Raw genomic sequence first — 27,998 nt, forward strand, 5'->3', positions numbered from 1 at the left:
ATAGTTTTTAGGCAGGCCTACGATACTGTAAATATTGAGATGGTTAAAGATCATTATGTGTTATAGCTAGTGAGACTGGTGGAAATGACCTGGTCTGATATGAAGAACCAGGCGTGTTGAGTCAGGGGGGGCAATGTCACCCATTCGATCTAATTTTGGTCCTTGAAAAGGCAATAAGTTCAATCTAAATGAATCACACTGGTGAAACAATCTTAGGTTCTCAGCATAAGCTGTATGCAGATGACATGGTCATAACAGTGCACACTAAAGAAGACAATTAATTAAGGTTTTTAGTTGAGATGAAAAAAAGTTAATGGCATGAGCGGGATTCAAACCCAAGATCTTCGGCTAGATACGCCGCTGCTCTATCACTTGAGCTATCGTGACCTAAATAAAACCTTAATTGTCTTGTATTAATTGGTCAAGCAGACCACGAAAGTTGTGAATTAACACTAAAGAAGTTTGAAATGGCAGCAACAATTGCTGGCTTGAGTATCAACTGACAACAATATGAAAACATAAGGTAGAAAAGTTCAGATAAATGAGTGCATCTTAAGGCACTACAAAAGTTTTAAGTACCTGAGTACAATGACGATGAAGGACAAAGACATAAATGCTGAGATTAAAACAAGAATAGTGACAAGTTATTTTCTTCGCTCTAAATAAGGTTTTGAAATAATAATTATTATTTTCTTATCCTAGATAAAAAATTTAAATGTGTGCACTATAAATGCAGCATTTAAAAACAAATATGTATGTAAATTACTTAAATAATTTTTCCCCTGGCCCTTTGGTAAGAACACTCGGACACATGATTAATATTTACCTGAAGCAAATATGCACATACTAATGTGGGTTATAATATAAATACTGCCCCCTTAACGTGTTCAAAGCGGCTGACCTTAAGAGGTGTCAAAGTTTTTCAATAATTTGTTGCCCAGAAGGGTGAAAATTGAAATTCCAGCCTTCATTGAACAAGTTTTATTATTGATCAGATCTAACAAAGGGGAAGGGAAAGTTAAAGACGAAGGATTTTAGAAAAAATGCAACAATATATTATAAAAAATAATATTTTGTTCAACCTTACATTGAAGATCAGTCCATTTTATATGATTATGTTTTAATACAATAATTTGGTCTAATATTCACTTTACTATTATAATAAAAGCGTCATCACATTCGATATCCTTAAGTTAGCAAGGGGTTCCACATAAATTATTTTTTCTAAAAAAAAAAAAAAAAAAAAAGTAAATGTGTATGTTTATGCAGTTTAAAGTTATTACTGTTAAGTAATTTATTTTAAAAAACATACATATGTAGTTATATACTTACACATTTCCTTGGAAAGCGGGAATTTTTCTTGCATTCGTGGCAAAAAAAATCTTGGTCCTCTTTAACATCACTTTTTTTTAATTTTATGCACAGCAAATGATACCAGCAAAGACATTGATCACATTGCACCCAATCAACTTTGACTCCTGAAAACAAACTCAATTTTAGGCGAATAATTTAACAAACTTCTAAACCTGTTTATATTACAAGAATTAAAGACTGTTTTCTTGTCAACAGTTAATTTTTTTATCATGGAAATATAGCCCATAATACTCAAAGGTTGAATGTTATGGACAATCGCTTAAATCTGTCAGTACCACCTTTTGAATGAAAAGTACAAACTTTACTACATACATCTTGTAATGTACAATTTTTTCCTTAAAGAAGATGCCATTGATTGGAAGATGAAGTTTAAAACTTGCCTTCAATTCCAGCTGTCTGTTTTTCAGTGGGTAAACATGGGATTAAAATGAAGGCATAACTTTGGACCGCTTTGATGATAATGCACTTTCATGTTTCGATGATGATCTGGCAGTTCTCCTTCTGAAGAATGGAATACTGTAGCTACTTCTTCTGTGGTAAGTTTGTTAAATCTACGCACAGCCATTGGTACATTATCCACAAAATGCAAGTTAAAACTTTGGTCTTGCATTGTTTCAGCCGTTAAGCTTCAACTTAAGGGTTTTTAGCCAAAATACCATCAAGGGGTGTCGAAACAGTGGTCTAGTTTTTTATTTTCTGGGTTTAAAATTATAAAGTAATACATCCACAGCTTTGGAAAAGTCTATAAAATATAATTGATTGTATGTCAGAACTTCACCCTCGCATGGCAGCAAATCTGATTGGTGAAACTGTTCTTGTAATTTAAAATAGTAAGGTCTAACTCCTGGAATTTATTTGCTTGTGGCAGAAAGAGAGGCAAACGTTATGTTGTTAATAAAATTTGGACAATTAAGGAATAGTTCCTTTAACTCCAAACTGATTTGTGGTTCTTGGAGTTGAAATAAGTGAAATAATAATGTGGCAGCAGGAGTTATGTAAAATGACTACTGCTTTTCTCGGCCTCAAAGCATTTAGCATTGGAGAACACTCGGGTTTGGAATTTTCATTCAACATAGTCTGTCAGAATTCGTACACAGGGGCGAGTAGGTCTTTGCTTTTTTCATCTTTTTTGCACCTGTTTGCATTTGGAAAAGAAAACTTATATACATGTGGGTGAGCGCCCACTTCTTTCTTGATTATTCATTCCAACTATCAGACTGTTAAGGTTAGTGGTTAGTACATGATACAATAGAAAAAAATAGTATAAAATAAATAGAACATTAATGTGGTTAGTCAGAGGCCATTGATTAATACAACAAAAATACAATGCATGATAAAAAATAATATTAATAAATATAATACACAATTATACAACAATATTAGTGATGAAAATTACTATTATTTTTTTTATTACTGATTTTTTTTCTAAATTCAAAAGCAAGGCAGTGAGACGTACACAACGGCCGATGGATGAAGTTGCAATACCGACACTGACCTCTACCCTCATATTTTGAATATTTGTTCATAGTACTCACGATTAATAACTTGTACTTTTGATCATTTTCCAAATAAATGCTGGGGCTTTCGTTTAAGCCATCAAGACAAGTTCACAATTATACATAAAGATAACATTAGGTAAAAATAGTGTACAAAAAGTAAACAAACATGAAAATAGTAGAAAACATACAAGTAAACAGAAATAAGGACAATCAAAGATTCATAGCAGTTCAGGAGTAACATGCCCTTCTGTACGCACTTATAATCTTGATGGTCAAGAATAAACTTAAGAACGTTTCTAATTGGGAATTAACTTCAAAATAGCTTTCAAAAATTATAAAACAATTCAAACACTTTTTCCCAAAATTAAAGATCCCAAACCAATAACAAATAAATCTGACGTAATCTACAAGATCAACTGTTTAAAACTGTCTGGCAACTTACATCGGTCTTACATCCCAATATCTGGACAAGAGAGTAAAGCAACATATCTATGATTGCAAAAAACCCAAGCAAAATCCTACAGCACTCGCTACCCACCATCTTGAACACCAACACAATTTCGACTTCAAAAATCCAAAAGTATTACACACAGAACAAAACAAACATAAACGTAATTTCTTAGAAATGGTTTATATCAACAGAGATAAACACAGCATCAATTACAGAACAGATACATGTAAACTCAGTCGCAGCTACGCCAATATCATTAATCAAATTCAATACAAATAACATACTTATATCATCACATTACATTCCACACATCAAATATTTTTCACATAGTCTAATTTCCCAACAATTTAGCTTTCCTTTTCCTATTTATCCCTTTCTATATAATCCTGAAAGGATAATCTGGCTGAACCATTACCAACACATTTTCTCCCTTCGTCAGCTCTTTTCACCTCAAAGAAGCCGACGCCTTATACAAAAATGTCTTTTCTATACTGACATCCTTCCCCACCCCTTCAAAATCCAACGTATATAAACACAAACTAGCAAAATTTCACTGGCACTCTCGACACGACACGCAAGAATGGCACAATTACACAGAAGACAAACACTTTGAGTAGAAATACTTTGATTGAATATATAAAAATATATTTTGCATCGTATAAATTTACTTTTTTCCACATCCAAAATGTAATTGTTATATGTAAACAATGTTTGTAAATCCCAGGCCCTGAAGATGATCTCAATAAAGATCGAAACATTGGCACGATAAAGAAAACGTTTTTCTGAAACCTACATCACACCAGACCGCATCTCACGATTTCTAAATAATAATTGGGAATTAAGTTGTAATCAATATCCATACTTTTAACTTAAGACATGAGCCAAACCCGATGGAAAATCACCCCTCCCCCCCAAAAAAAATAAAATAAAAAATAAATAAATAAAATGTAAAGTGACATATACAGTGATAAAGTGTAAAGTGAGCTGATCAGCAGTTGAAGAGAAAGAGTAGTTTTATCAAAAAATTATTAAGAGGAAATATCAGAATCTCAGCCTCGTTAGAGAAGAAAGGAGAAATAAATTTAAATAGACTGAACATTAATATTCTTGGCCAATAGAGAAACTTCCTTCATTTGGGAAATCCGACTTGAGTTTGAAGCAATTTTGGTAAAGCTATACATAATTAGGGGCTAATGAATGAAAAAGTAGAGAAAAGAAATCCGGAGGAATAAAGTATGGGTGTTATAATTAATATGTTAATATTATTGGAAATTATTTAAATAATTGCCTTCAATTGACAATAAATTGACAACGTACCTACAGGACGAAGACAATTTGGTAACGCACAATCTTCATCATCATCACCACCACCACCACCATCTTCCTGTGTGTTGTCTCCTTCATGTGAACCTTTTTTGCTTGTTTTTTGTGGACGCTTATCCCTTTTTGGTTTATCTTTGATTAACGGTTCGGTTGATGGTTTTAATAAATTATCACAAGTATTTTCATCTGCCGATAAACTTTCTTCTTGTGAATGTTTGTTTAGCCTCCGTTCATTCCGAAGGCCTTTCGCATCTTTTGTTTTCACTTTGCTCATCAGTGTAACAGACGATTTCGTAAGATTCGATTTCGAAGAATTGCCGTGCGAATTTAATCTAACTGTGTTTTTATTATCTACAAGACTTAATATACCTTTATTCTTTCTCTGAAACAAAACAGTATAAATATTATAAGACACATATTTTTGAAAACTTATGTAATACATAATTCTGTATAATACAAGAGTCAAGTTTAAGTAAAATGAAAATTATTTAACGATTTATGGTTATCTTAGTCTGAGAGACTAAAACATTAAACACAAAGAAACTTTTGAACACAACACACAAAAAGAAAATAAACTGTTGATCACAATGCCCAACTGGTTAAAAAAAAAAAAAAAAAAAATTATAATAAATTAAATAATTGTAACATAACCAAGACGATGGTTCAATCCCGAAAATCATCTTAGACATTACAAAATATTGGCACATTCCATTTTGAATGTGTAGTAGAAAGTAAAAACAAAATTAAGATGTAATAAACTAATACCCAATCGACCTTATAACAGCCAGTGTGGACAGACCAGAATAAATAAAAATAATCAAACTACAAGCTCATTGTGCCTAGGTGTTGAAATTGAAACTCCATGGAGATATTGAAGACAGAACGGATATCGTAGCTCAAATGTAAACAAAATAATCATAAGAAACAATATGATTGAATCAACTTGATCAATTCTAGATTACCAATTTAAATTTATTTACAAGTTAAAGCATTCAGAATGTAACAAACCACATCCTATCTACAACAATAACAATACTATCCCCAATTACCCCAAAGAATATCGAGTACTCTGGCGTAGTGTGAACATAGTCTGGTGTGTGAATGTAATTTATTGGCGTGAATGGAGGGAGCATATCCCTATTTGCCCCGAGGAATATCAAGTACTCTGGAGTCTGGGGTAGTGTGAATGCTAACCAGACTATCATGTTTTTATATTGTTTTTGTGTTTGTGTCATTTTATCCACAATTGATGAGGCCCTGAGGTACAGAGAGGTTAGCAATAGAACAAAGAAAAGAGTCATATCAGCTCGAGAAAAAGGAAAAGAAATTAGTAGGTTTAAAATGCAAGAAAAGAAAAGATAAGAAAGAGAGGGCTGGTACTGATGTAGTTAATAGATGAAGATTCTTGGTTCTGCAGAATATAAGAAATAAAAATCAAAAATCTGATCATATTCAATCATATAAATATAAATATAGTTTTTTATTTTTGAGATTTAATTAAACTGAGATGGAATCAGTGTAAATTAGAAAAAAAATCTAGTCAGAATAATCATTTTACAAGCTCACAATTACATACATGTAGATAATAAATAAATATAAATTCTTACCTGTTTGTAATCCACCTTTTTAAGGTTTCCATTTGTTTTCATATTTTGATCCTTAAATAATAAAATATAAAACTAGATTAACACACCTATAGCAGTGCATGGAATATGAATAATAGAATACTTACTTTTTTATATACATTTAATACGCTATCTTGGTTGGGTTTCCTTTTCTCAATAGGTTTCTGCTTTGCAACCTTTCAAATGAAAAATGTTGGATTATGACCTTTGTCCAAATTTTGTGATGTATTAATGTTTAATTGTTTAAATAAAAATAGCTGAAATTAAATCATACGTTTGTTAGGCCACTCTACTAGAGGGGTCTTGCACAGGCAAGCTCTTGATTAGAGTGAACCATAAAAACGTGTAACTGTGCTTATTCAATTGTTATAACAAATACTTGTGTATTAATTGCGTATCACTGTTTGTTACAATTGGGGGGGTTTGTCAGGGATCATTTCTTGTGTTTGCAGATATCTGCAATTTAGCTATGTTTAGTTAGAACTAACTTTTTGCTTTTAGGTACTCTTTTAGAAATAACTTTAATTAATTAATTTTTATGTATATGTTTTATGATATTTTCATAAACATTATGTTGTCACGGACCAAGACGTCCCTGACACAAGGAGACCCTGTAAGGGCGGGAAAGCCCCACTCCAACCGAAAAGGTCTCTGAAGGAATGAGTGAGCGAAGGCAGGTGCGCTCAGGCCATCGTAAAAGTTGAATGTTGAAAAGTGAGAAGAGAGAAAATCAGGCGAGAGAAATTTTTGTGGAAATAATATTGGTGTAGGGCACTCTTGTAAATTTGGTAAATATATTTATTTGTTTTAAGTAAATTTTTGGTTTTCATTCATTTCATTTTATTTGTACCCCTTTCTGCTACCACACCCGGAGATCAACATCCAAGGGAGAAAGGGTGACAAACTGGTAGCAGAGCGTTCCCATTTTCTCATCTTGGGAAAAAAATAAAATTAAAAAAAATAAAGTTTAGTTACGTTTTAGTTTAATTAGAAAGAACAATTTTTTTTTTAAATTTTGTATCGTAAATAACTGCATGATCTTTGAAATCTTTAGTGGTGAGGGGTTTTTTTTTAGTTTTCTTTATTCAATTTAAATTTTGAATTTAACATGCGTAGTGTTTGTACATAAAGGACAACACTATCTCGGTTAATCCCAAGTAGCTTATCTAGCAGATAATTTTTGAGTAGAAAAACAACGTTGAACAAACAAGTTAATCTTTTCAATAGTTTCAATAATTAAAATGACTGACTCAACACATCAACAAACTATTAAAACGAATTCACAATGTTTCTCTTGCCAAGATGTAGCCACAACAGACGATGCAACATTTTGGGCGATTTGTAAAAGTACTTACCATTTTAAATGCAATAATCTAAAAACTCACGAGGCGTACATAAAACTAGACAAAGAAAGACGGGCCTATTGGAAATGTACTAATTGTAAAAAATACGCGGAAATAACTTGACCCGGATAGCTGAATTAGAAGCTTCACTTAAACGAGAACGACTAGAAAAAGAACAGTACCTTACTGCGAATAAAATATTAAGTGATCAAATTAAGCAGCTAAAAGAAGAATTGAATGCGCTATCAGTGCGAATACTGGAAGCAACGAGCGATAAGCGATAGGTACAGACCAGGACGCCCGGGACATAGCAGTACCGGTTGCTTCGGCACGCCCATGTGACCAGGACCTCACCTATCATACAGACTCCTATTAGTGGCGATACATGTCCCGATGAAAATTTCCCAAATATTTAAATAACATTAAATAACAGGGACATACCACTACTCAACAGCCACAATCCATGGTCAATCATCAATTTTACTGAAAAGTTGTATGGTTTGAAGCTACACAATTCGCAATGGTTCGACGAGATTTTTGGAAGGATTGTGGTTATGCAATCAAACTCTATCCTTTTGCAAATAATATTGAATGTGGGACAGTCTAAAATTCATTTTAGCAAAATTTATAATTATATTATTACACAACTAATAAATCTTCAAACGCGGTCATTTTTAAAATATTGTAAACCTTTAAGATCACAGAGAGAAAATGAATCGTTCTGAGTCTATGTTAGTGAAATTAACTCTTTCCTTAGTTTGTATTGTAGATTGTATATTATTGAATTTAGTAGATAAAAGTTATTAAATTTTGTAAAATAGCTTGTTCCATACTTTTTCTGCGGGTTATATTTATTTCTGTTTTGTTAACAACTTTAACAACTTGTTTTGTTTTAGAATGTCTTATTCAGTTGAAACTAGCCATCTGTCAACATTTTAAATTTAGCAACTTAAAACATAAACATAATTAATTTTATTTGCCAAACATTTTAAATAACAAAACAATAAAACCTAATGGACTGAAGAAAGTAGAAATTAAAAACTGAATTATAAAACATTTAGTATCAGAAGGTGTATTGGCCAGAATTTAAAATATCACCAATGTTATTGAAACTTCCAGAATAAAATAAATAAAAACTGCACGTTAGAGATGGAATTGGAAAAGGAAAAGTTAAAATATAAATTAAAAATTAAAGAAATAGAACTGGCATGCAACATTAATTCCAATATACATACTAATTATGATGTAATTAGAAACATAAAGTTGCTTCTGCCATTTTAGGAGTTGGATGTTGACAAACATTTTGCACAATTTTAAAAACTAGCAAAATTCTTACAGTGGCCTAAAGAAAGTTGGCTTATTTTGTAACAGGCTGCTTTAGTGGGTAAGGCCCAGAAAACTTATGCTCAACTGTCTGAAGAACAAATTCCACATATGAAACTTAACGAATGAATATTAAAGGAGTAGGAGTTAGTTCCGGAGGCTTACAGACAAAAATTTATAAATTTAATAAAAACTAAAGTTTTTAGAAAAGAGAAGAACTATTTTTTAACCAGTAATGCTGAGCAAGTAATATTAATAGTTTTAAAGAACTTAAAAATTTAATTAAGCTTGAAGATTAAAAAAATAGAATTTTTTAAGAAATCATTTTTTGGAAGACTATCAAGTTAGTTAGGCTGGCAGAAGAATATGCTTTAATTCATAATCAATCTCCTGCTTATAGCAATAAAGCAGAGTTCAATTACTGAACCCTTAGTAAATAAAAATAGTAATTCGGCAATCGTTGATGAAAGGAAAATTTCTAGAAGCAATCTAAGTGTTTCTTCCAAAATTCTTAAAACATTTTCTTTATTTTACTATAAAAAACCCTGTCAGATAATTGCAGACTCCTCTATGTTAAAGATGAAAAAGGCAATACCGATCTTCAAAACCTTTTGGTATAGTTTTTGACAGTACAGAAGGCAAATCAAATTCTCAAATGTTCAAACCTTTTATATTTGATGGAAATGTATCTTTATTAACTTATAGAATACTTCAATAATATTTTTTAAGTAAATTAACTTATTTTATATACTATCCCTATACCTTTGAGAATGTGCCAGTTCGTTAAAATGAATTTAATATATTTTAAATAATATTATACTTACTTTTAACAATTTTAGTAAAAATGATGTGTGTATTATAGAAGCTTCGATAGCACTCCCCTCGTGTAAAAGTGACTTGATTACAGACAAATCATCTTTGGACAATTTTAAGCCGGATTTTAAAATATTAACTGAATGGGAAAAAGTTTTGGGAGGTTCATCCTCTTCCTGGTTTACTCCTGGAACAAGAGTGTGGTGAAAACAATTAATAATATTGGTAATTTTTTTAGTTAAATTTAATTTATGTTCTTATTTCATTTTACTTTAAATTGTGTTAAATTAAAAATTTGTTGGGTTATAATCAGAACAACAGGGGAACAATATCAATGAATTTGTTCGGTTCTTGTAATGATAAAAAATAAGGAAATTGATCAATTACCTGTAGTATCACTTGTTTCATCACAATTTTTATTGGTTGAAATTTCTTTTGGTAATTTGAGATCCTCCTAAAACACATATTTTTATGAAATCATTAATTTTTTATCAGAGACAATGAAGCACACTTTCCAACATTTCTTATTCATATTTCTGTGCAATTAAAATGACTTTTTCAAGAGTAAAGACTAGATTTAGTTAATATTTACATATATTCAGTCAGAAAATTAGTTTTAGTTAATAGTTTTAAAAAGGCCAGTTGCCAAATTCCTTGACTTCTTGGATTTTTATGGTCAAAATTATTTTACTCTAGTTTTTGTTTCCCATTACAGTGGTGCATTGAGATACGAGTGACCAAACATATGAATATTTTGAGATACAAGCTACCAAGTGGTCAAAATTTTGCCTTGAGTTATGGGCCTGCTATGGTGAAGTCACCACCACCACCACATCACGCATATTCTGCGCACTTGCTTGATAGTTCACATGTTTATCCCAACAGAGGAGCATTTCCGCTATGTTTAGTTTTAATTTTGTTTTCTATAAGCTTACAGCTTGTTTTGCATAATATATGTATTGTATATATTTATTTAGAAATCATGAGATGCGGTCTGGTGTGATGTAGGTTTCAGAAAAATATTTTCTTTATCGTGCCAATGTTTCGATCTTTATTGAGATCATCTTCAGAGCCTGGGATTTACAAACATTGTTTACATATTACAATTACATTTTGGATGTGAAAAAGTGAATTTATACAATGCAAAATTTTTTTTTATATATTCAATAAAAAAAAATATTTTGCATTGTATAAATTCACTTTTCCACATCCAAAATGTAATTGTAATATGTAAACAATGTTTGTAAATCCCAGGCCCTGAAGATAATCTCAAAAACCTACATCACACCCGACTGCATCTCACGATTTCTAAATAAATATCGATTAATGGTCACTAATCACCATACATAAATTGTATAATTAAGTTACATAAAAGTGAAGTGAGTTTTTTTTCTGCTTTTGTATGAATGTAGGTATTGTGAATTTTTTTAAGAATAAAAAGTGATTTACATCAAAATATTTGCTTCACACTACAATTTAATCAATTAAATTTGTTTGTGATTCGGTAAAAGTAAATAGAATAAAATTATAGTAGCTGTAAAGAGAAAAATGGAACACTCAATCACTCCATTAAGTCGATTATGTTATTTTAATTGTAACTAGGGTATGAAAAATATTTTGCTGTAAAACAAGTAAAACCTTACCTTACATACATCATCTGTCTCTTCTTTAATTTTTCTTTTTTTCCTATGGTCTCCAAACGGTTTAACTTCTATTAAGTTTTTATTCTGTAATACTTTCTCAACTTTGGTCTAAAAGTAAAATAAGATTAATGTAAGATTTAAAACAAAATATTTTATAATACAATATAAATTAAAGGATCGATACCTTATAAGCTTTTATCCTTTCCATAAGTAGCTTCAAAGCTTCACCTTCTGGAAATTTTATGTTCGTGTTTTGTAAATCGGCGATAAGGGATTTTATAACATTCAAAGGAGGTCTCTTAGATCTCTCGCAATCTTGACAAATGTAGTTCATTATTAGGTAATTGGATTTCATATTATCTTTGCACTTCCAATTTTTTGATACACATATTTCTACAAATTACTCATTTTGTTAATAATACAAATTATTTTTTATAATTAAGTCAATGAAAAAGTACATTTAACTCACCATGACTTGTGATAGAGCATAGAATACATTTGACCAAAGCACCTTTTTTCTTACTTTTACAAAAACAATGCCGCGAAACGTCTTTGCTGTTCATCATAACTTGTTTATTTTTAATTCGCAAAGACTTTAAATTTGAAAGTTCTCTAGCAGTTGCTTTCTAAAATAAATAAATTATAATAATCAAAAGTTATTTGGAATTACTAACAATATAAGTAAAATATAATAAACCACCTTATAAAAAGAGGTAAACCACTCAGTTTTCAAAGATGGAATATCACAAAGAGAGAAATCTTTACTCCAAGAAGTAGTGAATTGTTTCTCATCCTGCAATAAATTTCTGATACGAGGAAACAATACCTGAAAAACATGAACAAATTACTAGAACTGCTCATAAATTTAATGTATGCATTTCTGAGTACTATGAAAAATCTTTGGTCAAAATCAGCCAGCTTATTAGTCTGTTGTTAAATTAACTTCATCTATATGTTCTTTGTAAGTTTTTAATGCTAAGGCAAATATAACTGACAACAGACAAACAGGACATATGAACAAAGATAGTAATTATTGACAGTTTATCTTCCTCTTTTATTAACTTCTTGGTTTGTTTTTAGGCATGGCATAAAAAACCTTACAAACTATCTTTCAATTCTTTTTCGGATAATAACCAAGGCTGAAAAATGACAATTAGAAGGTTGTCTTGTTCCAAAACAAACATTGGCCAAAAGGTAAAGCTTCAAAGTTGCCTTAGAATATAGAGTTTAATTAACCTTAATTTTTAACAGGTAATAATTAATTTTAAATAAATGCAATAAATAAGCAAACAGCATTATGAGTGTTGAAGATCTCACATACCCTAAAGTTTAATTAAAAGACAATGACAATGGATAAATTATCTAAAAACTTACTTCAATTAACTCTTGATCACCATTTTTTAAGAAAGCTTTACAAACTTCTGCGATCCACTTATCCCTGAATACCAAATTATTTTTTAATTTATCAACATTAATATTTATGGGTAAGGAAGCGGCTCGCTCTATTAAATGTTGCAATTCATTCTTATTAGAAATCATATTCACTTCCTTAAAATAAAAAAGAATTAGATGCACAACAAACAAATAAACATTGAACATATCGTCATTTATATAACATAAATAAACTGATATACGTACACAAATACTTTCAACGTCTTTGTACCAAGCTTTTGTAAGTGCAATAGCATTTGCTAATTTACTATGTGAATACAATTTCACTGGAATATACTTTCCATCTATCAAGTGATTTTCAAACTCATAAAGTTTATCTTCAGATCTAAAAATTAAAGCAATGAATATTATAAACATTGTAACACTCATAAATCAATGAGTATATGGAAATGTTAGAAACATTCACATATATTGAATTTCATAAAGAAAGAAATAATTTTGCTTGTACTTCATTGGTAGTAACCTAACAGCAATAATTTGTTGAGAACTTAAATTATTACAAAGTGTATAGAGTTTAAACATACTTTGCATTTAATAGATGTTTTGCTTTTGATTCCCATTTTTCTGCTAAACGTAGCAAAATTTGCAACTTTGATATGCAGTCCTCCAAAGTTTGTTGATGTTTCATACTATGGATGTTTGTTTTTAACAAACTAATGCCGTTCTTGATCATGTCGCTTAAATCACTTGTTTCAGTATCTTGGTCAAAAACCAACATTGCATCTGCTTTTTCTATCCAACTTCTTATTTCTATTTCCTAAAAATGTATTATTTTTACAGTATATGTATATATATTCAATGAGAAGCGATAGGTGAGATAGGAAAGAATGAGAGAGGTAAGGAAAAGGGGAAGCAAGAAAGGGAAAGCGATAAAAGGGAGATCAAAGTATCAAAATTGTATTACCTTGTTTATGAGATCGAGTTCTTCAAATTCAAGATTTAATGAAATTCCCTCTTGCTTAGCTGTTTTCAATTGTTCCAATAATACACTATCCATACTTAATAGTAGAGATGCATGTTTTTGGAAGTGCAAAGCCTGGTGCAGCCAAGAGTTTAAACTGTCTCCTTGTTCAATTTTGCACACTAAATTATTGACTTCTTTTATAAATAAAGTTAGCTCGTCCACTGTCATCTTTTTTTCAGGACAAATTCTAGTCCTAGAAGCAAAATGTATACCCCATGCATTATAATTAATTTGGTTAAACAGGGAATAAATAATTGGACAAAAAATAGTATTAATTGATTATATATAAGTTTAAAATTGTTTTTTTATTCAGAGAAATTCAAGGTTGCTCCATGATGTACAATAAGGACAAAAGATGGACATATGGAAGAAAACTATGAACACAAAAATCAATAACAATTTACATATGTACATCATTTGCTCCATGCGACATAACAAAAAGTAACCAAACTTAAATCACAAAACTTACTAGAACAAATAGCAAGAAAAACCTCTTTACTTTTTACAAATGTATAAAGGGAACACGACTAATTAAAATAAATCGCAATCCCACTAATGAGGAAGCCGAAATGCATCTGATAGACAAACAAAGTGAGAATAGACAGACCAGGATGATTGGCAATGATAAAACAACAGGTTCATCACATCACGGGCCTCAACACAATATCGTTTTCTTATTTTTTCATCATAATCAACCTACACCCATGACCAGCTAAAGATGTTTAAATCAGTTCTTAACACGAATACGAGTTCCTTGAATCATTACTAGATCAAAATTTTAACAAGCAAGCAAATATACACAATTTTTTGGCATAGCCATTCACCATTCACAACATTGATTTCATGATTCATGACGTATGTTGATGCATGAACATTAAGAGTAGTTTGATTAGAGTTGAGTTGCACTAGGTTAGGTTAGGTTAGGATAAGATAGGTTGTGTTAGGTAGGAGTCAGGATTAGGGTTAAATTTATGGATGGTTAGGTTAGGTTAAGTAGGTTAGGGTTGGTTTGCAATGGCTGAGTTGGGGGGGGTTAGGGAATATAAGGTTAAGTAGTATTACAATTCAGGTTAGGGTTAAAATTAGGAATGGGCTAGGTTAGGTTAAGTAGGGGGTTAATGTTATGGGTGGGGTTAGGTAGTATTGAAGTAAGTAGGGTTATGGATGAGTTAGATTAGATAGTGTTAGGTTACATATCCATAATTCAATATCCCAATTGTACAATTCCTAGCCTATTTTCAACCTGAAAAACTTTTTATCAAATTCATTCTCTTTCATTCTAAATTCATTTTTGTCTTATCAATTTTTGTTTCAGGGACTTCTATCAAATCACCATTAATTATTCCAGGTACCTTGGTCAATTATTTTTCTTTCTTTTTTTTCCTTCTTACTTTAGATGTGTTTTAGCTTATCGCCATCTTCAGTTTTGTTTTAATTTTTTTTTTTATTCCACAATTTAAAATTAAGTTGTTAAGAGTTTCTATTAATGGCACTCTTCTACCTTTCACGAATTAGCAAACAATGTTTGACTAAACAAATATCGCTCAGACCCACCACTGAATGTGAAAAAAAGCTGAACTACACCCAAAAGACCAAAACAGCAAGGATAGGCTAACAAAAATTATTAAAACAGCATGTTTTGGCTTCACTACCCTGCAGTCCTCAAAAGAAATATCATAATTGAACTTCCTTGAATTGATACCAATTTAAATAGCCATAAATTTTTTTAGGACCAATAATAATAATAATACAATTAATATTACAATTAATTAAGGTTTTTAGTTGAGATGAAAAACAGTTAATGGCACGAGAGGGATTCGAACCCACGACCTTCGGCTTGATACGCCGCTGNAATTCATTAAATTCACTAATTTCGTGGTCCGCTTGACCAATTAAACATTACAATTAATTAAGGTTTTTAGTTGAGATGCAAAAAAGTTAATGGCACGAGAGGGATTCGAACCCACGACATTCGGCTTGATACGCCGCTGCTCTACCACCTGAGCTATCGTGACCTCGATCCACGACATTTGAAAAATGGCAAAAGGAGGGAAAACTCATAAGGTGGGGTTGAGATGGGGAGTTGATGTCCGAGTGGATCGAGGTAACAATAGCTCAGGTGGTAGAGCAGCGGCGGATCAAGCCGAAGGTCTTGGGTTCGAATCCCTCTCGTGCCATTAACTGTTTTTCATCTCACCTAAAAACCTTAATTAATTGTAATGTTTAATTGGTCAAGCGGACAACGAAATTAGTGAATTTAACAATTAATATTATTATGGTGTCTGTCAGCTTGGGTTAGAAGTCCCGGGTTTGATCCCATATTTTGCTGTTGTAATTGTCTTAACACCCATGTGTTTTATATTCCTAATGTACAATTAAAATAACTAAAATGTTTCCGTGCAGTCAACTTACCTTACTCTTTCTTTATTTGAATTTAAACGTTGAGCAATATTTGAACATTTTTCTGCTTCTTGAACAGCATTAATGAGAGAGTGCAATAATTCTGAATCCGGGAATTGCCTATCTTTTGCTTCTGTCAATAGTGCTTTCAACCCGTTTAAATCTGAAATAAAATTCCATACTGGTTAAGTAGGATGTCCTGTTTTACCTAATTATTTTTGATTAGTTTGGTATTATGGAATATCTTAATACCTATGGATCGACACATTTCATGGTTTAAAATCCGTTTTGCTTTTTTTATCCAAACTTCGAATATTTCAGCTTTCTCTTTTAATTTTTGCAGCATTGCAGGCAGCTCATCCATTGTATACCTATACCTAACAACAGAGTATAGATTTAAAAGTATTTACAAACATTTTAAAATTATTTCTCCTGTTTTATATTAAAGTTATATAATTAATACTCTGTGTTGGGATAAATAAAGCTTAAGTTATGAAATTCTACATAGTTTACAGCAGCTTTCCTGTTGTCAGTACTGAAACTATTTGACTACCTGACTCTTGAATCATATTTACCTCAAAATATGGTTTTTGGGCGGACAATCGCACAATGAATCAAAATGATGAAGGCAAACCAGTTTATCTGTCGAGCATTTACAAGTGACAGCAGAAAGGAAGCATGTTGTTTTACAACAATAACATTGCCTTCCATCATCAGGTACAAGTTCATAAGCTTCGCGTTCTGCTTCACAAACTCCCTGGTGACATATACATCCATCTCAAATACAAACTATTACAATGAAAACTTTATATAGTTTATTGTAGATTATATTGCGTACCCAACCCAATAACTTTTTTCTTAGATTTTTCTCCATCTCTACCATTTTCAACATATCATCATAAGTTGCAGCTGCAATTTTAGGATCTATCGATGATGCATTCAAAGCTATTTTGCAAACAAGTTCATCATGAGAAAATACACAGAAGCGGTGTAAAGAAGCATAACGTGTAATACATTCTCGACCCATTGATAGCTGTAAAATAATATTAATAATGTGAGCTAAAATTCACCTTATAAGCAATAAATAAACTTTTAACATATTCTATATTAAATTTAAAATATATTAAACAAACTCTTTGACTTCATATTACATCAATGAACTTTTTTTTATATTTTTGAAGAATGTAATAATTTATTATATATTTACATTGTATGTGCCTTAAAAATGTAAGTTTTCCAAATTTTAAGTGCTCAACATTCAAAAATTAAGTAAGAATTTCTTTAGTTTTTGCATTACACACATTTACAAAAAATATTATTTTATTTGTTAGTAATAATCATTAATAACGGTCTTTAAATATTAAACATTAGGAATAATTTGACAAGTTAATAATCTTAATCAAATTTATTAAAATAATATAACTAGTTATACTAAATTGCTCACCCAATCAGCAGGTGCAAAGTTAACAGCTTCTGCAAAATTGTATCCTTGATTGAAACCGGCATGATAAGCTCGAGGAAATGTAATTACAAATTCACCAGCTTCTTGGTCTGTGCGGTACACAGGAACACCTGCAATAATGGTGAAAAATAAGTGGATACAATTTATTTAAAAGACATGCACACTCCCATTAAAAAAATGAAAAACTCTAAGCTTATATGCAGTTTAATAATAAACAGAGGGATGTAAGTTGTCCACTGGGTAAGGACAATAAAGAAAGAAGAATGAGACTGGAACCTCATCTCTTGAAAGAGGAAAACAGCAAAAATCAGTCTGTGTAAGAAAACAGTGAAGTTAGACCTTTAGAAATACATGTTTTGTTTGAATATATTTGCTCATTTTCAATGTTTTGTGATAGAAGATTTTTCTTTATGTTTTTATGATTAAATAATGGAGAAGATTTATTATGAAATAATACTGTGAGACAGTCAGTACTTGATATTCCATCATCGACCTTTATTTAAGTTAAAAGTTGTATTCAGTGGAATGAAAGGTAGTGCATAGGTATGGAAGCATTTGAAAGATGAATAGGTACATGTTTAGGATTCGATTTGCATGCATTTTGGAGCTGAAATGATTAGTTGTTATAATTTGGTCATTTCCAATTATTTTGACCTGTCAGATGTGTTCTAGTTTCCCAATATTCAATGTGACTTCCGTTCTTTTTTAAGTTGGTGGAAGTATTCACTAAACATGAAAATTCACAAATTAAATTTATAAAAAGGGCTCCACTAAAAAGAAATCGTAACTGAAAATGGCAGGGTGTCAAAACATGACAGATCAAAATGATCTAAAAAAATCAAACTACAGATTCATCACCTCGAGATCCCAGGAGGACATCTCACAATTTAGTTGTCAATTTTTGGCAAAGTTTAACTTCAGTGGGCAGGGTGGAAAACACTAAGATCTAATCCAAGACTTCACTGAAGAAGATGTGAAGCCGAAACTTTGATTGCCACAGGAGATTAAATGATAATTATAAAAAAGGTATGATGTAACAATAAAAATACCTGCTTTCATTAATACATTCGGATTCATAATGGTAGTAAGCTGATGTAGGAGATCTGGTTGAGTTTGAAATAATTCTGGAGCCACTTGTTTCATTGTTGCTTCAAATTGTTCTGCATAACTACCTGGTACACCATACCATGTCTTTGGTTCTCCCCTACACATAATTTAACTAATTAAACAATCTTGTAATCTGATAAGCCTATGTTTATAATACATAATATGTTTAGTTGTACACAAGAGAACTAATTAGACAATTAATTAACATTATTAAATTTAAGCAAACTTGTATCAATGTCAGACAATTAAAGAAATAATTTAAAATCCAAAGATAACTTGTCAACAGGTCTTACAGAATTCTCATTATACTGGACTATAATTAAAATAGCATGTATTGTCTTGAAAAAAATTATTACCAATGCAAATAGTTAATGGAATAGCTCCAATGATCCTCATTGTGCCAACAAAAGGTTGCAAAGCACATTCCAACATACATCCATGGTACTTTCATCCCGGAAATATTTGCTGAAATGTGACTGAGTACCGATCCTTGTAATACTGGCATATTATTTAAATTCCATGGTGACTCTATGTACTGTAATATGTCTGGATTCTGTAACAATACATTTTTATTATTTTAAACTCCTTAGTTAATTGTAAATTGTTAATTAACATGAATGCATGCATGTCTTGTGTGGTTTCAAATAAAAAACAAACCTCCATTTCAGAACTGTGGGAATCCTTTGTGGGGAAACCTGATCCGTGATCCACTGTGTGAAGATCAGCACCATACTCGACAGTAACATCTTCATCAATGGAAGAAACAATCCTCCAGAATTCCTTTTCAACTAATGGGAGTGGTACTCTCTAAAAAAATACAATACATGATTAATTAAAGTTAATTAGATAATCAGTAGAAAGTACACACATGTACTGGCATATTAAAATAGTTTGCTTTAAAAATATCAGCCATTTCTCCAAATTGTTGCAAGGTATATTCTCGCTGAGCTTGTTCAAAACCAAATGGATCCATAGGTTTACTGACTTCTTCAGCAACGCATTTTGGACAACGCCAATCACCTAAAATAGATAAAATACATGAAAAAGTTACTTTTAATACTTTCAATGTTCAGACATTCAGAAAGCTTTTAACCTTTTGGAATCTCAGTGAGTGGTGGAACTAGGCAGAAAGTGTGGTAACTGTCGTCACATCCATCACATAAAAGCATTGTTTCCTCTTCGTCTCCTCGTTCACACACTTGGCAAATATATTTTGCAAGCTAAAAACAATTATTTATTAGAATCATTACAAAAACAGACAAATAAACAATCAAAATGTTTCAATAAAAAAAAGTACGCACAGGATCTTGTTGATCGTAAGTGGCTTTCTTTGATTTATCTTTTTTATCTGTTTCAATATTAAATCCTGCCATTTTGGGCCCTGCGCCATATATCTGAAGACGTTTTAATTCATTTTTGCTACCAGTCAAACTGTCTTTTAAATGCTGTGAACAAAAATTTAATCAGAAATCAAAAGTCTGAGGTATCATCAACTCATAATTTATAAGTTATTTATTAACAATACATATTTTGCTATGAACACATACCTCATCTATTTTGTCCTTGCTTACTTTAGTCTCTTCAAATATGTCAAATGGGCTTAAAATCTTTTCATAATGACCCTTTAATACCGAAGAAATGCCTCTACCCTTGGGCATTCCCATTCGTATTGCAACCTTACCCCAAAGTTTTTGTTTGGTTACAGTAGCAAATCCTCCTGCAATAATTAATTACAAAATTAGTTCTTCATACAACATACTTACAAATACATCAATTAATCACATTTCAGTAATTTTGTTTTCTATAAGTAGTTACCCACTTAAAGTAGTACTTGATTCAATATTACTAACTAATGAAAACTAAAAGTCTATATAATTTTAAAAAATTACCTTCATTTTTTACAATTTGATGTAATGTATAGAGATCAAGAATTTTCCTTTCGACCATTGGAATTTTCAAAGGTGTACCTTGAAGTTCCCAAAATTTAGCTATTTGATCAAGGAAGTTCAATCGTATTCTGGTTTTAGCCTGAAAATCAAATTATAAAATGTTTGAATTTTTAAGATAATCAGAAAATATAGGCTTAATAGTATGGTATATCTAAATATTTTAAACAAATGTCTTTAAGACAATTAGAAAACAATCACAATTTGACATAAAGAATAAATAAAGACTTATAGTTCGAACATTTCTGATTTGGAAGGAAAATTATTAGCTTAACAACTGTGAACAATATTTTCTTATGAAGAATTTTCTTGAAAACAAAACAATCACTACTGAATGAGCAACCTCATGGTACCCACCCAAGTTGCTGGATGACATCATGAGGTACTCCAGGGAACAAAGCATGATATTAGTCATGGGATGTAATGCAAATGCCTACCATATTACAGGGGGAAATACTGACATCAACGACCGAGGTGAGTCTTTATCAGGATATGAACTTCTATGTACACCTCGTCCTACCACCACCTCCACGAAGGCCTCGGCCACGTACAGCCCGGGCAACGTCTTTCAGATGGCTAACAGTGGGGGGCAAATGCAACTTCCAGCGCACTAACAGGGAATGTTGGGCTAAGGGAGACCACCCCAAGAGAAAACAACCCAAAGCTAAGGTGTAAGGCTATGTGCTAAGAGCTGAATGGCTGCAGGGGGAAGGTGCGGTCATTAACGTTCCCCTGGAGGCAACTGGAGCCACCTCCTTGTATATTAGTCATCTTACCTGTGCATGCGAGGCTCTGTGCGGGTGGACTTTTAGTTCCCTAGCTTCTCGTGGGAACCAAATGAGTACACCAATGGAAAATATAGGCCAAAAACTTCTAGTGCGGGTAGTAGTGCCCCTGATAAAGGCAGTCTCCTGCCTTTACCACCTTTATCTCCTGCCCTACCTTAACCACTCATACAGACCTATCAGTCTCATATCATTCATGTTAAAGACATTAGAAAGACTGGTAGAGAACCATCTTCAAGAAACAGCACTGAAGAGCAAACCTCTCAGTGAGCGACAATTCACATGCAACCACAGCCTCTCTATATAGAGCAATTAAAAACAGGGGTCTCGGAAAAGGTATGCCAATGGGTGGAAGAAGGCGTAAGGAACAGGATAATCACATCCACATTGGGCAGTGAGACCATCCAGGCTAAGACAGACAAGGGGGTGTTCTCTCACCTCTACTGTGGACGACACTGGTAGACAAACTCCTACAAATGCTGGAACAAGAAGGATTCTACTGACCTTGCTGTAGTAGTAAAGGGCTGCCATGTGAACATCGTGATGGATTGTACACAACAACCCCTCAATCTGGTTGACGGGTGGTACAGAAGGGAGGAGTTATTTATCAACCCCCACAAAACCATAATGATTCCATTCACAAGGAAGAAGTCAATAAGAAGCCTAAAAACTTCAAGCCTAAACGGGATCCCTGATCCCATTTAACAAGGAGGCCAGATATCTAGAGATCATACTAGACATGAAGACATGGAATCCACATTTGACTAAAACCACCCAGAGAGCCAAAATTACCTGGGGGAGGTGCAGATGGTTCTGCACAAAAACCCCAAAATGACCCTATGGCTATACACCTTCATCTTAAGACCAATGTTAACATATGGGTTGGTGGTGTGGTGGACCAAGACTCTGCAGTCGAAAGCAATCAGGCTATTAAGTGGCAACCCAAAGACAAGCCAGTCTCAGTGTCACTGGAACCATGAGCACAACGCCAACTGCAGCCCTGGAAGTGTTGTTAAACCTCCCACCACTTCATATTTTAATCCAAGGAAGCCAGAGCAACAACACACAGGCTCATAAATGGACAACCATCTGCAAGGATAGGTCATGTAAATAAACAATGAAAAATGAGATCCAAGCAGATACCATATTAGACATGCCAATTGGTGCCACTACTTCAAAATATAATTTTACTAAAAAGTACAAGGTACTGATACCAGAAGGGGAAGAATGGGCCAAAGAAACATTGTTAAAGACAAACTTCTACTGGTACACTGACAGCTCCAAAACCAATATGGGCTGGAGCTGGAGTTTTTGGGTTGAATCCAGATGCCGAACTGACGATAAACCTAGGTAAATGTGCTACAGTTTTCCAATCTGTCTCTGATAGTCAGGCAGCACTAAAGGCCCTAGCCTCACGCGAGGTGAAAACAAAGAGTGTTTGGAATTGCATGGAGGCCCTGATAGAAGTCAGTAGACAAGTAATTTTGACATGTTCCAACTGATATTGGCTAACATTTTATGTCATTCAGATTATTGCAAAAAGTATCTTACAGCAAATTTAGCGTTCTTTCAAATGGTGTAATTGGATTTGTTGTAGTCTCAACATTTTGGAAGTTGTAAGCGTTTTTATGTGGTAAGGTAGTGAAAAGTTGAAAAAACCTAAATTGACGAATATCTTCAAAATAGAGAACTTTCCGAAAATTTTCTCCTGAGCATTTTTTGCTCCAAACGTAGAATCGATTCCCTGAGTTTCGTCAGAAGGAATTGGGACACCCTGTATATATGTAATGTACGTTTTATATTTATTCTGTACTGACAACATGAGGTACAAATTTTAAGCTAGCATTTTAGGATATAATCGTAGTTTTTCATATAAAAACAAAGTCAATAAAATATCAAGAAGCTCAAATGGCTGAAGTATTAAAAGCTAATCTTATATATTGACATACATAGTTCAACATTAATAAATTATCTCACTTACTCTTAGATTAGATAAGTACATTGTAGCAAACTTTCTATTCACTATTCTGTACATATCTTTTTTCCTTGATGCAAGTTAATATCAAAATATTGGCCATTGTTCATAAATCAAAACTGATCCAATGTTTTTTTTATTTCATTGTAATTAATACTAGTTCATGGTTTTCAATAACAACTTAATAAATAATTCACAAAATAGTAAAAGTAAAATCATTCTTGCTATACAAATGCCAAACTGGGTGTCATGGACAAAGGATCAAACCTCATTTCAAACCTTTTTATGTTATACACTATTCAATTCAAAAGCCATTGGCGATGGTATGCCTTCGAACCAAGACTATCTGTCACAGCAAATACAAGTCGAGTGCCCTAACCACTTGGCCACCCCAATTCCCAATATAATGCTGGCTGTGTTTAAGCCAGTTCAATCTTATGTGTCTGAACAGAAACTGAGTCAATATTGATTAACACTTACTTCAAGTTCATTTAGGCGTTGGACTCTAGGAGTAAATAAAAATTTTCCTATATCCACTGCAAATGGTGGTTGCCAATCCTGAAAAAAAACATTATTTTTAACATAAGAATTAAGCAAAACTTTAAAATTTCAAAACTAAATCTGGCTAAAAATATACTATTAATGGCAGAGATAGTCTAAAGAATTAAACTAAAATTAGATTGGTGATTCAGTAGTTTCTGATTTCACATCACAACCACCTTTTTTCATGCTACCCTTCCTCCCATTAATACATTGCATCGTCAAATATACGCAAATTTTACTTGGCTAATACGTAATGTTCATAAGTCCATTAAAAAAAAAATTTTTAATTGTTGTGAGATTTCTTCTAGGGTCTGCGGTGGAATAAACCTGTAGCTTGGTCCAATCATCCTGGTTAAACTGAAGATTGCAAAATTCCCAAATACAGAACAAAACAGTGAGGATAGAAAGGCCAAAAATGATCAGAACCAAGCTACAAATTTATTTTGTGCTAAATTGATTACTTACACCAAACAATGTATGCCAAATTGATTCTTTAATCAAATTAAAATTGCACATAATACAAAACAGCTGGTAATTATTAACAGAAGGCAATAAAATTTATTATGGCCCATAATATTGCCTTTTGGAAAATTCATTAGTGCTCATTTAATTGTTTATAAATAGAAAGAAACCAATCCAAAGGCACTAACTCTAAAAAAAAAAAATAATAATAATAATAAAACAGTTCATTTTGCCGAGCCACATAGATAAACACAAAAGACAAAAGTTATCACATCTATGAGCCAAAAATTTTATTGGAAAACATGTAAGTGGTAAATCTGAAAATATTTTACTGTTTTTATAAACTACAACTAGAATCACCTACAAGTGAGATGGCAGAAAACTTAAAAAAGGATGCAATGTCAATTGCAAAAACCACAAAGACAGCCAGTAATGGGCATTGTTGTTCATACAATTTTAACTTCAAACTGATATGGGTCCTAAAACATATCAAATGCCTTGTAGAAAATTTAAATAAATAATAACCAAAACATGAAAGGATTAAATTGAACCCATTTGACCAGAACCAAAATTAAATGCTGAACATATGCTGAAAGATAAAGGGTGGACTGAACTAAAATGGCAAGTCTAAGGCAATTGAAAATGTGTGTAACAATTTCAAAGTCGTAAGCATCTTAACTGGTCTTTGCCCACTGAAATACTAGCTCAAAAAAATAAAAAAATAAAATACAAATACTAGCTGATGTTCAAGAAGCAGACACAGAGAAATCTGACTCCTAAGCCTGTGTACACACAACAGAGAATAAAAAATTATCAAATTATTTTTATAATGTGTATACTTTCTATGGTATGGACGTATAAGTAGCATCAATCAACAATAATAGATCTTGTTACGTCGCAGAATAAAGGGTGTGTTTTCATTTAAACAGACACCCTGGATTTTATTTAAAAAAATCACTTTCAAAATTAGAAAGTCATTTTGTATAGTACAAAGGAAAAAACAAAGGTCTAAATAAAATTTTGCTAATAGTAGAAAAACTGAGAAAATAAGATTTCTAGGAGAGCTATAGTATGTAGAAACTTTTAGCACATTCACATAGTTTTCACTTGTACAATTAGAGAGTAACATTTTTCTGATTTTCCAGTAAACAAAGATAAAAGGCAGGTATTTTCTAGAAAAAAAAAGCCAAACTACAAATATTTTATATTTCATCTAATTCTATTTTTGGTTGATTACTAAATCCCTGCACCCACAAAATGTCTCGTGCTTGGTCACAGAGGGCCATAAAATTTATTGTAGGTCATAATACTGCCTGTAGGAGGGTACAGTCGTAAGGGTACCACAGTATATACAACTAACAATTAATCTCTTGTGAAAACTGTTAGCAAGTTTGGATTTTTTCACAAGTAGTTTTCCAGTTTATAGAGAAACATATTTTTGTACTTATTACGATATTGTTGATTGCACAAGCGATCATAAAATGTGTTCTGATACCAAATAAAAAATGACAATTTAGGCAGGAAAAGAAAATCGTTCCTTTCCGTCAGACAATCGTGAAATGACTTTGGAGTCGAAAATTGCTTGATGTGGTTGGAAAAGTGCAAAAGTTTGCAAACGCATTGATCGCCTGTCAAAACGTCAAAAGAGAGTTTCGCTTACCTGAGGAGGTTTTATCCGACAGATGCCAGACGTTTCGGCGATCGGCCTTATTTTATCGATGAAGGCCAAAGGATCTTTGAATTCGTCTCTCGTCGGCTGGAAGAAAGGCGCTTCCGGAGGCATGACAAACTCGAAGCTGTCGAGGACGTCCGTCTGGGGCCCGGATTTCGAGGCTTTCCTCTCCATAATTCGCGTGCACCGTGTGGTTTCTCTCTTATTCTTTCGAGACGTCCAATCCGTCAACTGGTCGTCATAATCTCGCGAAAAGTTTTTTTATACTGAAAGGCGACACCGTAAGCAAAGTCGAGCGAAAACGTCAAGCGCTTTTATCCGGGTCACGGATAAACAGTCTTCTCAAATAATCCGGACACCTTTCGCTTCGTACGGAGGCGGAGAATATCACGTGTAATTTCCACCGAGGCTGTTCCTCCTCGGCGCAAGGCACGACATTCCGAAATTCGTTGTAGAAAAGAAGGGACGGCGTTTCCCGCTGGGACGGCGACATCCGACTGGAAACACGACCGCGCACCGTGTCCCAGTGCAAAAGGACGAGTCCGCACTTTCACGACACTAAACAAAAACAAGAGACGTCAAAGAAGTGGGCCAAAACAAAAGAGGAAAAAATATCAACATCGGAACACATTTCGCCCGTATCACAATGCAGCCAACTCAACATTGGCACGCTCACACCTGTGGAACGATAAACGTTTCCGCAAACGATAAACGCCCCCCGTTTCGAAAATAACACTTCCGAGATTAAAGATTAAACCACTCGACAGCCGACGTTTTACTCGACTTTACGCACCCGGGCCATTTCGTAACGAAACTGTTTACAAACGGGAGCCGATCCACTTTTCGTTCGACAACATTCGCAGATAAGAACGATTCTGACAGGAAAGTGGGTCACGGGCAACAAATGTGGAAACAAAGTTTAAGGCCTTTTACACGAAAACACATTTTCACTTCGGACTAATGTACTCATTAAACAGTGGATATAATAGAAAATTAGTTAGATTTTTCATTGTATGGCGGGTGTAATACGTTCATCGTTTGATGATTTCATCAAAATAAATCATTAGTCAACGCCCTTATTCATTTTCTAAATATGGATGATTTAATATACAATGTTACACAACAGACACAAACTAAAAGCAATGATTTCTTCACGAAAGGGCCGTTTGTGCAATTTACAATTTTCCAAAACGACCGTGCAACTAGTCTTATTTCTTCGAAAAAATGCTTTTTCAATGGTTACATTCTTCAACTTAAACAATAAAGGATTTCATTTCACATTTGTATACTAATGCATTGGTTTAAAAAAAAAATCTGCACAAAACAATAACAATGAATTTATTTTATAAAAATATAAATTGAGACATCCAAATTTTGATGCTAGTTTTTTCACATTTCATTTGAAAATTTCATCCAGAGAAATATTGGTCTAAAAATATGTAATTTAATAAACAATGTTACACGATAAACATGAACTAAAAGTAATGATTTCTTCACAAAAGGGTCATTTGTGTAATTTATAATTTTCTAAAACGACTGTGTAACTGCTCTTTATTCCTTCAAAAAAATTCTTTTCCAATGGGTACATTCTTCAACTTAAACAATGAAGAATTTCTTTTCACATTTGTATACTAATGCATTGGTTTAAAAAAAAAATCTGCACAAAACAACAACATTGAATTTATTTTATAAAAATATAAATTGAGACATCCAAATTTTGATGCGTTTTTTCAAATTTCCTTTGAAGATTTCATTCAAAGAAATATTGGTCTGAATATATGTGATTTAATATACACTGTCACACAATTGACATAAACTAATAACAATGATTTCTTC

General features: G+C 32.5%; 1 protein-coding gene across 1 annotated transcript; it reads right to left on the reverse strand.

Annotated features, from left to right (window-relative positions):
* Positions 1–1,052: 1,052 nt before the first annotated feature.
* LOC106666620 (lysine-specific demethylase lid-like) lies at positions 1,053–27,115 on the reverse strand. The gene is made up of 30 exons (XM_014393932.2): positions 26,151–27,115; positions 23,966–24,043; positions 20,669–20,807; positions 20,327–20,496; positions 20,081–20,224; positions 19,873–19,999; positions 19,648–19,799; positions 19,437–19,586; positions 19,136–19,332; positions 18,722–18,876; positions 17,655–17,782; positions 17,049–17,243; positions 16,786–16,967; positions 16,463–16,587; positions 16,223–16,373; positions 13,751–14,003; positions 13,371–13,603; positions 13,033–13,171; positions 12,769–12,942; positions 12,095–12,220; positions 11,864–12,020; positions 11,579–11,787; positions 11,395–11,502; positions 10,139–10,205; positions 9,763–9,938; positions 6,380–6,448; positions 6,255–6,305; positions 4,642–5,029; positions 1,333–1,478; positions 1,053–1,224 (listed from the first exon to the last, which is right to left on the reverse strand). The coding sequence occupies exons 1-30, from the start codon at positions 26,334–26,336 to the stop codon at positions 1,216–1,218; spliced, it is 4,584 nt and encodes a 1,527-aa protein (XP_014249418.1). The 5' UTR covers positions 26,337–27,115; the 3' UTR covers positions 1,053–1,215.
* Between the last annotated feature and the right edge of the window lie 883 nt (positions 27,116–27,998).

The sequence above is a fragment of the Cimex lectularius genome, unplaced genomic scaffold, assembly GCF_000648675.2.
Source record: "Cimex lectularius strain Harlan isolate CLEC.00 unplaced genomic scaffold, Clec_2.1 scaffold173, whole genome shotgun sequence".
Classification (NCBI taxonomy): Eukaryota; Metazoa; Arthropoda; class Insecta; order Hemiptera; family Cimicidae; genus Cimex; species Cimex lectularius.